The following is a 14,350-nucleotide window of genomic DNA, read 5'->3' as shown; positions in this document are numbered from 1 at the left end:
GGAAATTTCAGATCAACCTGGACAGTTTTATATGTTCTTTATAATGAAACAGATATGGCTATATGTGTGCTTGCTAAGTCACTTTAGTTGTGTCGGACTCTGCGCCACCCTGTGGGCCACAGCCCACAAGGCTCCTGTCTATTGAATTCTCCAGGGAAGAATACTGGAGTGGGTTGCCATGCCCTCCTCCAGGGGATCTTCCCAACCCAGGTCTCAGACCCACATCTCTTATGTCTCCTGCATTGGCAGGTTGGTTCTTTACCTCTAGCACCTCCTGGGAAGCCCATATGGCAATATATGTTGTTGTTTAGTCTCTAAGTCATGTCCAACTCATTTGCATCCATAGCCTGCCAGGCTCCTCTGTCCAGGGCATTTCCTAGGTAAGAATACTGGAGTGGGTGGCCCATTTCCTTCTTCAGGGGATCTTCCGGACCCAGGGATAGAACCTGCATCTCCTGCATTGGCAGGCGGATTCTTTACCACTGAGCCACCTGGGAAGCCTAATCAAATCTTTGAAAGTTAAAGTGTTAGTTGCTCAGTTGTGTCCAGTTCTTTGGGACCCCATGGACTGTAGCACACATGGAATTCTCCAGGCAAGAATACTGGAGTGGGTCGCCATTCCCTTCTTCAGGGGATTTGCCCAACCCAGGGATCGAACCTAGGTCTCCTGCATTGCATGCAGATTCTTTACAATCTGAACCACCAGGAAAGGCCCTTAATCAAAGCTTTAAGTATATGTAAATGTGTATATATGGCCGTAGGGCTTCCCTGGTGACTCGGTGGTAAAGAATCCACCTGTCAGTTCAGGAGATGCTTGGGTCAGGAAGATCCCCTGGAGAAGTCCAATATTCTTGCCTGGAAAATTCCTTGGACAGAAGAGCCTGATGGGCTACAGTCTATGGGGTCACAAGCAGTTCGACACAACTCATCATGCACACGGCTCAAAGCTTTAAACAGGCCTAGAAGAAAATGTAAAAGAATATATATACTAAGGTATGTTGAGTGTCACTTATATGCAGAGTACATCATGAGAAATGCTGGGCTGGAAGAAGCACAAGCTGGAATCAAGACTGCCGGGAGAAATATCAATAACCTCAGATATGCAGATGACACCACCCTTATGGCAGAAAGTGAAGAGGAACTCAAAAGCCTCTTGATGAAAGTGAAAGTGGAGAGTGAAAAAGTTGGCTTAAAGCGCAACATTCAGAAAACGAAGATCATGGCATCCGGTCCCATCACTTCATGGGAAATAAATGGGGAAACAGTGGAAACACTGTCAGACTTTATTTTTGAGGGCTCCAAAATCACTGCAGATGGTGACTGCAGCCATGAAATAAAAGACGCTTACTCCTTGGAAGGAAAGTTATGACCAACCTAGATAGCATATTGAAAAGCAGAGACATTACTTTGCCAATAAAGGTCCGTCTAGTCAAGGCTATGGTTTTTCCTGTGGTCATGTATGGATGTGAGAGTTGGACTGTGAAGAAGGCTGAGCACCGAAGAAATGATGCTTTTGAACTGTGGTGTTTGAGAAGACTCTTGAGAGTCCCTTGGACTGCAAGGAGATCCAACCAGTCCATTCTGAAGGAGATCAGCCCTGGGATTTCTTTGGAAGGAATGATGCTAAAGCTGAAACTCCAGTACTCTGGCCACCTCATGTGAAGAGTTGACTCATTGGAAAAGACTGTGATGCTGGGAGGGATTGGGGGCAGGAGGAGAAGGGGACGACAGAGGATGAGATGGCTGGATGGCATCACTGACTCGATGGACATGAGTCTGGGTGAACTCTGGGAGTTGGTGATGGACAGGGAGGCCTGGCGTGCTGCGATTCATGGGGTGGCAAAGAGTCGGACACGACTGAGTGACTGAACTGAACTGAAATGAACAATGGGGCAGTTGAGATGGGTCATGGGCTGCTGGAGCCCTGTGGGCTAGTACCGCTGGCCATGGGCAGCCTTGTTTGGGTCTCCTCAGGCACCTGTGCAGAGCAGTCTGAGGTGTATGCCAAAGAAACAACCAACACTTACAGTTCTGCTGTTTGCATGTGGCCAAGTCTCGAGATGCCTGCCACATTGGTATCTGTCTGCCAAGCACCCCTCATGAATCAGGGATCCTGGAGCCAATGCAGAAGACTCATGGGGCACAGCACACAGCCTCAGGGATAATCAGTCAGGGTATAAGAGAGGAGCCTTGGCAGAGTATAGTTTCTAACAGGCTCAGCTCCAGGCAATGTCTTTAATATCTATCTGAACATATATAACATATATCTCCTTGCAGCAGTGCACTCTTAAAATAGTGCCCAGGCTAGCTCTTGACAACCCATGCACATTCTGAAAACTGAAGTTTCAGATGTAAAAATGTACTATTGGGGCTGAAATTCATTTGTATTATCATATGAAATTGCAATATTATATTTGTCAGTGAAAAAAGAGAGTTGTAAGAGTTGTTTTTCTTTACATATAATTACGATTATACATTTTATACAATTGTGTAACATGATTTTAAATATTTTGTGATCAGAGTCCCTCGCTTATAATTACTATTCAGAATATGAGTTTATCACTAAAAGTCTAGATCAGTAAATTAATAAATCCATTTTAACCATAAAACATAATATAAAATATATTTACAGAAACAAATTCAAGTCAGCTATTTAAAAATGTGGAAAATTTTTATTTGAAAGTTTTATCCAAATTCAATGTGTAATATATCCTCTAATACACTGTTATTTTATCATTATTCAGTTTAAAGAAAATGTTATAAATTTTTTTTTTACCATCATTCAGATGCCTCTAAATTTCTTCATTTATGTAACCGAATGCTGTACACAAAAAATTAGCATTTTTCTCTATATGTTGTGATATGAAAGACATTGAGCAGTTTGATAAAACTCATTTATAAAGTCAGTCTTCCAACCCATCCAACCCTAGGACACTTGTCCCCTGATCCCTACTCCAAACACACCCTATCTCTCCCAAAGACATTTCAAAGACAACCAGGGCTACAAGGACAGAAAGCAGCTAAGTTTTGAGTTTGTCCAACAGGGTCAATGGCACCCCACTCCAGTACTCTTGCCTGGAAAATCCCATGGATGGAGGAGCCTGGAAGGCTGCAGTCCATGGGGTCGCTGAGGGTCGGACACGACTGAGCGACTTCACTTTCACTTTTCACTTTCCTGTATTGGAGAAGGAAATGGCAACCCACTCCAGTGTTCTTGCCTGGAGAATCCCAGGGACAGGGGAGCCTGGTGGGCTGCCGTCTATGGGGTCGCACAGAGTCGGACATGACTGAAGTGACAGCAGCAGTAGCAGCAACAGGGTCAAGAACTCCAACAAGGATATTTGTAGAAGACACCATGTGGCCCTGGAGTTGGAGGGGAAACTTAGACAAAAGCATAACAAATAGCTAATGTCTTAAAAAACCATGGAATCTGGATGAACAACTAAAGTAGAAGAAATCCACAATTTACTCTAGGCCAAAAGACCTGAATAAGCAGACTGACATAGCATTTTCTTGGATGGAAATACTTATCACCCAACATTTCTCAAATTAATATGAAAGTTTAATACAATTTAAAGAAAGAATAACAAGTTATTGATTAGAAATAAATTGGTTAGAAAACACCATGCAAACATATGCCAAAGTGAAGCCAAGGGGTCAGTCAGACCCTTGCAGTGTCTCATAGGTATTGAGGTATGAATGCCATCTCCCTAAGGTCTTTAACTTCAAGTTTTTCTGCATACTCAGAACTGACCAAGTTATTCTTGACTATTTCATATATAGTCTTATGAAATAATCTTACTATTTGTATTCAAACTCACAAAGTTTTTATATATTAACAAAACACTAAGGGTATAAACTGAAAGCGAAGTGAAGTCGCTCAGTAGCGTCTGACTCTTTGCGACCCCATAGACTATAGCCTACCAGGTTCCTCCGTTCATGGGATTTTCCAGGCCAGAGTTCTGGAGTGGGTTGCGATTTCCTTCTCCAGGAGCTCTTCCTGACCCAGGGATTGAATCCTGGTCTCCCACACTGTAGGCAGATGCTTTACCATCTCAGCCACCGGGGAAGTTCATTGATTGGTATAAACCCCTGACAGGGTTTCTGCCATAAGCCGTATGAGGTCACCGCAGAACCACAGAGCAGGGCTCCTCACTCGCTTTGCACAGGGCGAGTCATTCATTTCACACAAGCACACTATGGAGTTAGTAAAGTACTGCAGAAAACATGTTTGCTAGGAGAACAAAGAACTAGAGTTCCACGAATCCTTACCTTGTCCTGAAGAATCCCGGATGAGCCCCCAATATGAAAGGTTGCTGCTGAACTACAAAAGGGGTTGGGATTCTTGGCCTCCAGAGGAGAAGAATTCAATCCGGGGCCAGTGACGAAGCTTGATTGCTCAGAGCTTTTATGTAATAAAGTTTTATAAAAAGTATAAAAGACATAGAGAAAACTTCTGACACAAATATCAGAGAAGGACAGAAAACTTTTCCAATTATCTCAAGGACTACTGTTGGCTAACAGGAGTACCTAATAAACAGAATATGTAATAATTTGCTTGTAATAATAGAATCAGAGCAACCCGAGGAGGTTTGGAAGTTTGTTTCATCCAAGTTACATTAAGGCCTAGTGACTGGTTTCTGCCCCAGAACAGAGTACATTTAGTTCATGTCTCCCAAATCAAACACTGTTCCACTTGGGCAATGCTACATAAACACCAACAGATTGTTATTACTTGTGCCCCATTTTCCCCCAAACTCCAAGCTGGTCATTCCCCATTGGTTAACAAACTGCGTTTCAAACAACTTAGAATATAACTGATTAGATTTCTAATCTTTCTAAGGAAGAGCATGGTCAATTCTAAAGGAGATGTTCATATGCATTGCTACATTAAAATATATAGCATATCTTAGTATGGTAGGGAGACCTGTCAATCCTAGTCATTTTATCAGCACCTTTGCTTAAATAGGGAGTCCACAGATTATTAATTTATAGCTGTCATGGGTGTTGGCGATCACTAAATCTTATCCCCATTTTCATTAAAAAAAAAAAAAAAAAAACCCACAAAACTGAAACTAGAGCTCAGTGAGGGCAAATGAGTTAGTCATTTGGTAGGCCAGGAAAGAATTAGACCGACTCTCTGATTTTGTTTGTATAGTCCACAAGTGAAAACAATTAGGTAAAAATCATTCTCCGAGTGTATCTTCTAATCCTACTTTTAGCAATCTTGTAAATCATTACTTAAATCTGGCGCCTCAGCTCTTTGCACAGCAACTAGTAGTTTAAGAAAATAATGCCAACAAGTTTCTTGAGATGAGTGAGTACCTAATTAACTGACTTCGACCAACTGGAAAGGAAATGGCAACCCAGTCCAGTATTCTTGCCAGGAGAATTAATTCCATGGACAGAGGAGCCTGGCGGGCTACAGACGGCACATATATATCATCTTCTTTTTAACACTCTTTTTTAAAATAGTTTTTTTTTTTAAAGCTTTCCTCCTCATTTTCACTTTATTTATTTAATCTTTCGGTCTCACCGCTGGGCATGTGGGTGGAATCTTAGTTCTCCAACCAGGGATGGACCCCGTCCCCCGCCCCCTGCGGTGTAAGTACAAAGTCCTAACTACCAGACCATCAGCGAAGTCACCCTCCACCAGGCTTGCTTCTGCTGTTTAAGGGTGAAATTCCACGGTGTCAACCGCGTTTTGTAGCCTTTCCAAGATGTCCGTGAATCACGTGTGTTCGTGTGACAGGGATTTTCAGTGCGGGCCCGCACAGTGGGCGTGGCAGTCATGGACACCAGGCCTTGGCACTTGGAAACGTGCGAGGAGACGCCGAGGGGCGGGGAGGGCTTTCTTACAACTCTAAATTACAAGAAGGAAAAACGTGGTTTTAGTTAAGCACGGGAATGAAATGAATTTGGTAATAGAGACCTAAAAGGCCCATGTGGGGGAGGGGAAAGGGGCGCGAGAAGAAAGGGAAACAGGCCTTTTTCTCCAGTGACGCGCGGTCACGAGGTGTTCTCCCGACGTGGGCGCATGCCATTGGCCAAACCCCAGCTGACGTCCTCGTAGCCGCCCGGGCGCGAACAGTGGCAAGGGCGGTGCCGCACTGGAAGTTGGCGAGGCGAGCGCGCTCCCGGGGCCTGCCACGCCTCCACCCTCTGCCCGCCAATCCAATCTTCTAGTCCCTCTTCGCGCCCAGGTGGCCACGCCCCTTCCTAATTCGCCCCTCCCCCACCAAGCCGGCGGCGCGCGGAAAGTGCGTCACGTGACGGCTAGCTCCGCCTCTTCCTCTCGGTCCCATATTGAACTCGAGTTGGAAGAGGCGAGTCCGGTCTCAAAATGGAGGTAAAACCGCCGCCCGGTCGCCCCCAGCCCGACTCCGGCCGTCGCCGCCGCCGCCGGGGGGAGGAGGTATTAGGGGGAGAGCGGGGGGTTGCTGGGTAGTGGCCGGCAAGATGGGGGGCCTGGCTCGGTGGGAGCGGGGAGGCCGGGTGGACCGGGTCGGCCGTCCCGCGCTCTGCGTGGAGACGGGCGCTGGGAGGGGGAGGGGAGCGGGCCTCGGAGCCCTCCTCGGGGCTTCTCGACAGCCTTGCCGGCTCCCTGGGCTGCACGAATGGTCCCTTGGAGATGCGGTGTGGCTGGGGAGACTTCGGGAGCGGAGCTGGCCCGCTGGCCGCGCGGCCTCGGATCCGAGGCCGAGGGCGGCATGGCGGGCCTCGGCGAGAGCGGTTGGGAGGAGGCGGTGGGGGAGGGGAGGGGACGAGCAGGCACATCCGGGCGAGCGAGCAGGCGGGCGGCGGCCACACTGACATTGATCCGCCGCCGCGTTACGAAATGGCGCATTGGCACGCAATGGCCGCCGCCTGGCTCCGCCGCGGGAGAGAACGTGGGATTGGAAGGAAGAGGGAGGAGGCGGCCCAGCAGAGAATGCCGCAAATGGCCTCGAAGCTTGCGGCCTGGTGCTCTCGGTGATGTTCTCCCGACGCGTTTCTGGGCCTTAGAGATCTCTCAATGGAGAATTTTATGTCTTGTTCTGTACCTTGCAGCACTCGGTTCAAAACATGAAAAATTTTTTTTCCTGAAGTTTACTGTTTTAAAGTATTTTTTGAGCTGCCATTTTTGCTAAAGTACTTAACAGTGTTAACACGTAACTAAGCGCCATGTGGGTGAAGTATTCTATCTCGAAATTTGAGTGTGGTTGTAACATATGAATTTGAAAATTTTCTCATCTTTTTTTTATTCTCTGATGGGTAGGCTCTGGTTGTAGTTCCTTGGAAATTTATTTTCCAGGCCTGCAACCAGAGTCGAATTTTTCATTTGTTTGAGAAAATTCCATGTGGGTTGTAGTTGTTTTCTTATGTCAACTTTGCGTTGTCGTCGATTAGATTCATTTAACTGGGCCTTGGAAAGATGAAATTAAGTGAATTAATGCTTTAGGCTATTAATCGTTTAACATTTTTTCCTAGCATGTGACAACCTCTTCATATTAAATGCCTTAGCGTCTCTACTTTTAGAAGACACAGGAAGACCTTAGAATGTAATGTATTTAAGCACTTTTGATGAACGATATCTTAACGCATATGTGTATTAAGTGGCTGTTCGTGTAATTTATTAAAGACGTAGTTGAAGTATAAAACAATTCAGGCCATATGTTGATTTTCTGTAAATCTCAAATTTTTGTTTTGTTGGGCTCCTTGTCAAACTATATCGAATACTGTACTTAACGTAAGTCCAAAACTGGTGTTGTGTGACCTAGTAAAGTGTTGGTTTTGATATTTTGGGTATGTGGTAGGAGTGCAAATAGGAAATTTTTATGTGGTAGACTTTTTTCCCCCCACAGGTTTTTTGGTGAGGGGGAATGCTGGTTTTCTCTTTCATTGAGAAATATTTATTTCAACATCTTTATTTGCTTGAAAGTGGTAAATTTCCCTTTAAGTTTGTCACTGGTAACATAAGTTGTGTTTCACGATTTTGTGGTTTAAAATTAAATGCTTTGGGAGGTGTAGAGTCAGGAGGGAAGTTAGGAAGAGAAATGGTATAGATAAAATACTGAATTCACAACACTAATTTCTTAGAAAGTGGTTTCTCAGTAGCCACTTCAAAAATAATCTACCCTCAGGAATTTGTTGTTTTAGCTCAAAATTATGGGACTTCTGAATCTGGAATTCTCTTGGGCTTCAGTTTAGTTTAGAAGTGATGTTGGCATTTCAGAGTTTGGTTATAGGTTTTGGTGTTTGGATTCCTTTAATCAGTTGATATGTATGATTCTACTCTAGTGTTTTAACTGGACAAAGTGATAATGGTACAGGAATTTGTTGTTATTTGTAGGGGATTAAAAGTCTTGTGGATTTTTCACTACTAAACAAAATAAAATGTATTGGTTTCTTTCCTCAGGGTCATGATCCCAAGGAACCAGAGCAGTTGAGAAAGCTGTTTATTGGTGGTCTGAGCTTTGAAACTACAGATGATAGCTTAAGAGAACATTTTGAGAAATGGGGCACACTTACAGATTGTGTGGTAAGTTATTAAAATAATAAAGTTTCTCAAAAGAGGGCAGAGGACCTGTGGAGGTGTGTTTCAGTGCTTTAAAATTTTTATTTTGTAGGTGATGAGAGACCCCCAAACAAAACGTTCCAGGGGCTTTGGTTTTGTGACTTATTCTTGTGTTGAAGAAGTGGATGCAGCGATGTGTGCTCGACCGCACAAGGTTGATGGGCGAGTAGTGGAACCAAAGAGAGCTGTTTCTAGAGAGGTATTTTAATAATACCATGTTGTATGATGTGAAATTGTAAAAATTTGAGGTTTTTTTACTTACATATTTTTTATTTGTAGGATTCTGTAAAGCCTGGTGCCCATCTAACAGTGAAGAAAATTTTTGTTGGTGGTATTAAAGAAGATACAGAAGAATATAATTTGAGAGACTACTTTGAAAAGTATGGCAAGATTGAAACCATAGAAGTTATGGAAGACAGGCAGAGTGGGAAAAAGAGAGGATTTGCTTTTGTAACTTTTGATGATCATGATACAGTTGATAAAATTGTTGGTAAGTAGCCATTTGAATGGAAGAACTTGAATGAGAAAGCAGAAATGATTTGTTTGCTTTGTTCTAAACTTGCTAAATTGCTTATAAGTTTGTATTATGTATAAAATAGCATAGAAAAGTGTATGGTTTAGTTTTCATGAAGTGGCTGCACGTGTAACCAGCATCTGAATCAATAAATGTGATTCACATCCCACTCAACCCCACTCAGAAGTCACTACGATTTTGATGATGTTTTAATAAGTTGTTTAGCAGTAAAGGATAACATGTGCTTTTCCAAAAACATCAAATAACTTTTCTTTGTTTGTTTGATTAAAAAAATTTTTAGTTCAGAAATACCACACTATTAATGGGCATAATTGTGAAGTGAAAAAGGCCCTTTCTAAACAAGAGATGCAATCTGCTGGATCACAAAGAGGTGAGTAATATATATGCATACGAAATAGACATAAGTTATGATGGTAAGTTTCTTAAAGATCTTTCTTGCCTGTGTTCAAGGTCGTGGAGGTGGATCTGGCAACTTTATGGGTCGTGGAGGAAACTTTGGAGGTGGTGGAGGAAACTTTGGCCGTGGTGGAAACTTTGGTGGAAGAGGTAGGACATTATCTTACTTCTGAGAACATGTCTACCTGAAATTTATTAGTAAATTGAATATACATTTAATCCACACCTTTTTTTTAAGGAGGCTATGGTGGTGGAGGTGGTGGCAGCAGAGGGAGCTATGGAGGAGGCGATGGTGGATATAATGGATTTGGAGGGGATGGTAAGTTTTGTAATGGTTTTCGACTTGATATTTTCTATATTTTTGTGTGACTTGACTATTAAAGTATGCTTCTAAATTAATACTGTAGAAGACAAGACCTTTTTTCCCCTTAAGATTTAATGTTATCTTGTTTTTTTTGGCGGATAAGATTTATTGTACGGCTAACTGAAGTGGAATTATTTTTCTCAGAGGAGACTGTTTACTGTTCTTAGATTTTTTAATACTGTTCTTCTTAGATTTTTTAAAAAATGGAACAGTTTTTTAATATCAAAAGATTTACGCTTTCATGTTAGTGGTTAATAGCCCAGATTGTAGCTGCTCTATTAACCAGGTATTACCAAGTTTTAGTGTGTTAATTGGCCTGTTTTTCCTGGGGTTTAAAAGCACAGTAAACTGGCATTCTATAACTTGACTGTACATTTGTTTTTGTCTAAAAACTCAATTTGTTTTTCTAGGTGGCAACTATGGCGGTGGTCCTGGTTATAGTAGTAGAGGAGGTTACGGTGGTGGTGGACCAGGAGGATATGGAAACCAAGGTGGTGGATATGGTGGTGGTGGTGGAGGATATGATGGTTACAATGAAGGAGGAAATTTTGGAGGTGGTAGACTTTCACTTGTTTTAAGTATTCAATATTGTTTTTATAGTTCACTACATGCATTTTAGAAAAATGTTACAAACAGGTCAAATTTCACGTTTTATAATAGAATATCCTCAAATAGTGGAAAGTTAAACTGAATTTTCTTACATTGCTGCGATTTAGTCAATTTGCAAAATGTATTCACATGTTCTCCATATTGAAATGGGACATTTAACAGTAATGTTTGTTGCCCGGATTTTTACTTTAGGCACTTTTAATCTGGATAGATGGTAACTATAAATTGAATATGCAGACGTGTTGAATAGGTGTTATCAGGATTTAGATGACTAAAAATATATGTCAGCAGTATTTCAGACTCTTAGTCTGCATCATTACTCCATACTCCATGATACTTTAAAGAACTTTATTATTGAATGTATTCAATTTTGAATTGTATTGCTCTATCAACAACAGGTTTTTCCTAATGGTCAATTTGAAATGCTTTTTATCAATGACTTAGAAGTTATACTGTATCAGCTACAGTGAATCTCTCAGATTTTATGGTGTTGAGTGTTGTGAAGAGAATGTGCCAGAGCCATCTAATATGAAGGCTATGGTAGCTGTCTAGTCTCTTTAGCCAACTTTGACTTTCTATTCCTCTGCTGTGTATGTCTGAGATTTTTGTGGTGGAAAGAGTTTGATAGTTCTGTGAAATCTCAAAGGATTGTGTGTGTCAGGATGGTGCTGTGATTGTCGAAAGATAATGCAATGCATGTATGTATTAAAAACAGGAAAATAACTTCTGTAGGTCAGCCACAAATAAAATCTTTGTAATTTCAGGTAACTATGGTGGTGGTGGAAACTATAATGATTTTGGAAATTATAGTGGACAACAGCAGTCAAATTATGGACCCATGAAAGGGGGTAGTTTTGGTGGAAGAAGCTCGGGCAGTCCCTATGGTGGTAAATAATTTTTTTTTCCTAGTAAAATCCTGTATTGTCATTTAAGTTAAAAATGTATGTATATTTCTTTATAATCTTTTTATGTGTATTTCCAGGTGGTTATGGATCTGGTGGTGGAAGTGGTGGATATGGTAGCAGAAGGTTCTAAAAACTCAGAAGAAAAGGGTAGGTATCTTTTAAGTTTCTGTAATGATGATAAACGAATATGTGGAATTGTTCACTGAGTGTAATAATTTTTTTATCCTGTATTATTCAACAGGCTACAGTTCTTAGCAGGAGAGAGAGCGAGGAGTTGTCAGGAAAGCTGCAGGTTACTTTGAGACAGTCGTCCCAAATGCGTTAGAGGAACTGTAAAAATCTGCCACAGAAGGAACGATGATCCATAGTCAGAAAAGTTACTGCAGCTTAAACAGGAAACCCTTCTTGTTCAGGACTGTCATAGCCACAGTTTGCAAAAAGTGCAGCTATTGATTAATGCAATGTAGTGTCAATTAGATGTACATTCCTGAGGTCTTTTATCTGTTGTAGCTTTGTCTTTTTCTTTTTCTTTTCATTACATCAGGTATATTGCCCTGTAAATTGTGGTAGTGGTACCAGGAATAAAAAATTAAGGAATTTTTAACTTTTCAATATTTGTGTAGTTCAGTTTTTCTACATTTTAGTACAGAAACTTTAACAAAATGCAGTTTTGAAGGTGTTTCCTTGTGAGTTAACAAGTAAAGAAGATCATTGTTAATTACTATTTTGTATGAATTTTGCTAAAGTTAACTGTAAAGAAACACCTGCTGACTTGCAGTTTAAGGGGAATCTATTCTCCCCATTTCCAAACCATGAAATGAATGGCTCTGACATGTGGAGAGAATAGATATTTGTATGTTTGCAATGTGTGTTTTAGATAATAGAATTGGGTATTTAAATTAGCATATTTGTGAATTTAATAGCATTAAGATTTACCTTCAAATGAAAAATCTCAAAATTTATATTTGGTTTTTGTGCATTTTCTTTCAAAATGTAATCATGATTTTAGTGTATTAGCTTTGCTGAGAGTCCTAGCTGTGTTTAGAACATCTCCATTCTACATTCACCTTGGTCACAAGTGATCTGCTGCCATAGTTTTATTTGGGTGTAAAGAATGTCTACTGCCCTCTGTTTAAATTCTGGGAAGGGGTAGTGAATGTTTCCCCTTTTCTCCTACCTTAGGAAACATTCTTAAAATGTTGAAAATACAAGACCACTAAGCCTGCTGTATCTGAGCAAATTAGTGGCTATCTTTTTTTCCTTTTTAAAGCACAAGAGGCCCGTAAATCTTCAGTTATTTTCCTTGGTTTAATATATATTTTTTTGATACAAGCTCTCAGAGCAAGGGAATAAAAATCATGCATTGTTGAACCCTTAACTGGCTGGCATGCTTTCCTGTTTGTACCCTCTGCATTTTACTGGGTGAAAACCAAGGATAGTCTAGATGGAAATCATCTCAGATACTTAACTGCAGTAGACTTGCAGCACAGTTGCTTAGTACAGAAAAGCTTTTCACTTCCCCGAGACCTGGATTCAAATTTGAATAGTCAGCTTGTACTCACTTAAAATCCCAAAGAACACACTGTTATTCATGTGTATGCTTGAACCTAAATCATGTTGGTATGAGTTTACAATTTGTTTGGAAGATCCTTGTTGAGAAGAGTTTTAGATAACAAGGTCACATATATATATATATATAAAAATCAATGTCTACTGTTTTGCGCCAGCTAGTGTTTACAATTTCATTCAAGCCCTGAGTATGTGCCCTGTTGTTATTGTTTCTTTGGCAGTTGAACGTTGAATTCGAGTTTCTTATTTTTGTTCTAAGAAGTACTAAGCAAAACAAGCAATAAAGGGGGGATGGGGCGTGCTAGTGTTTGACTATGCTCTCGTTGCTCTAATTCTGTGCCTCTGTGCATTAATATTTGGATGCATGCCAGCATGGAAATTGGTCTTCACAGACACTGCAGTTTTTCAGAAAACACTCACAAACCAATAAATGTAACAGACAACATTCCATTTGTTAATGGACATATGTGAATAAGCAGTGTAGAAAATAGGCTAATTATCAGCAAATGGTTAAGTCTTTAACAACTTAAAAGTGTGGTTATATAAATGGACACTGTCAATGTTCATAACTTAAATCTGGGTACCTGGTCAAAATAATGCTTGGGAAACATTTATTAAAATTAAGCTAAATTGTCTCAAGGTTTTTTTTATTCCTATAATAAAGGTTGAAGGAATGGGGGAGGTTAACATTTCCTGTTTCTATGTTTGTGAAATTGTTTTGACACAACCTTGACAGTATCCTTTAATGACATATGAGGTTAATTGTACTGTTAACAAAACTTTCTGTGTTCTGGAACTAGTTTAATAGTGAAAATACTGTCAGTTAAGTTGATGTTTGCAACCTATAAGCAGGTGAAATCTGTGTATGTGACCTGTTTATAAGTTGTATTGTTAGCTTAGTTCTTGTGAACAGTGTGGAAAAGTTAAGCCATGAGGAGAGCGATTTAACCAGCTTTAAAGGACCTAAGAGGTGCTTTTTAAGCACGATGTGGATCAAACGAGACTCACTAAGACAGGACTTCAGCAGCATTTTGAGTATGGACAAGTCAGCATAAATAAAGAATGACAAGGCAGCAGCAAGAGCTTCAACTACAGAGAAGTGAAGGCATAAAATACTATGGTGATAGTGAGCAACTTTCCAAAAGCTAGTTAAATCTGCTTATTACAACTGAAATATCGAAGAAGGTCTAGCAGGAAGGAGCTCTTCGCCTTTTGGAACACCAATGAGAGATAGTTGGCCACAGTCACTAGGTCTAGCATTTAGACCTGCGAGGAAGGGCAATAAGCATTAGGTAAGGTTTGAATTTGAATTTTTTCACTAATTAAAGAGTAATTTTTTGTAAAGCAAGGTAAGAGTAATTTTTTTGATTTGCAGGTTGAATGAGAACCCTACTTGCCTAAATGAGGAATGTCTT

At 40.9% G+C, this 14,350-nt stretch overlaps 1 protein-coding gene and 1 non-coding gene across 2 annotated transcripts; both read left to right on the top strand.

Moving 5' to 3' along the window:
• Window positions 1–6,269: 6,269 nt before the first annotated feature.
• On the top strand, window positions 6,270–6,343 carry MIR4444 (microRNA mir-4444). The gene has a single exon (NR_129538.1). It is a non-coding gene; the product is annotated as a microRNA mir-4444 (primary transcript).
• On the top strand, window positions 6,307–11,525 carry HNRNPA3 (heterogeneous nuclear ribonucleoprotein A3). Its single transcript, NM_001205429.1, has 10 exons — window positions 6,307–6,415; window positions 8,399–8,521; window positions 8,610–8,756; window positions 8,837–9,047; window positions 9,373–9,462; window positions 9,543–9,638; window positions 9,727–9,807; window positions 10,263–10,409; window positions 11,226–11,348; window positions 11,444–11,525. Exons 1-10 carry the CDS (start codon window positions 6,344–6,346, stop codon window positions 11,494–11,496), a joined length of 1,143 nt encoding a protein of 380 aa, NP_001192358.1. The 5' UTR covers window positions 6,307–6,343; the 3' UTR covers window positions 11,497–11,525.
• Window positions 11,526–14,350: the final 2,825 nt, after the last annotated feature.

The sequence above is a fragment of the Bos taurus genome, chromosome 2 (genome assembly GCF_002263795.3).
Source record: "Bos taurus isolate L1 Dominette 01449 registration number 42190680 breed Hereford chromosome 2, ARS-UCD2.0, whole genome shotgun sequence".
NCBI classification, from domain to species: Eukaryota; Metazoa; Chordata; class Mammalia; order Artiodactyla; family Bovidae; genus Bos; species Bos taurus.
The sequence above is the reverse complement of the archived record's forward strand: the minus strand, read 5'-3'. Positions and strand labels throughout refer to the sequence as shown.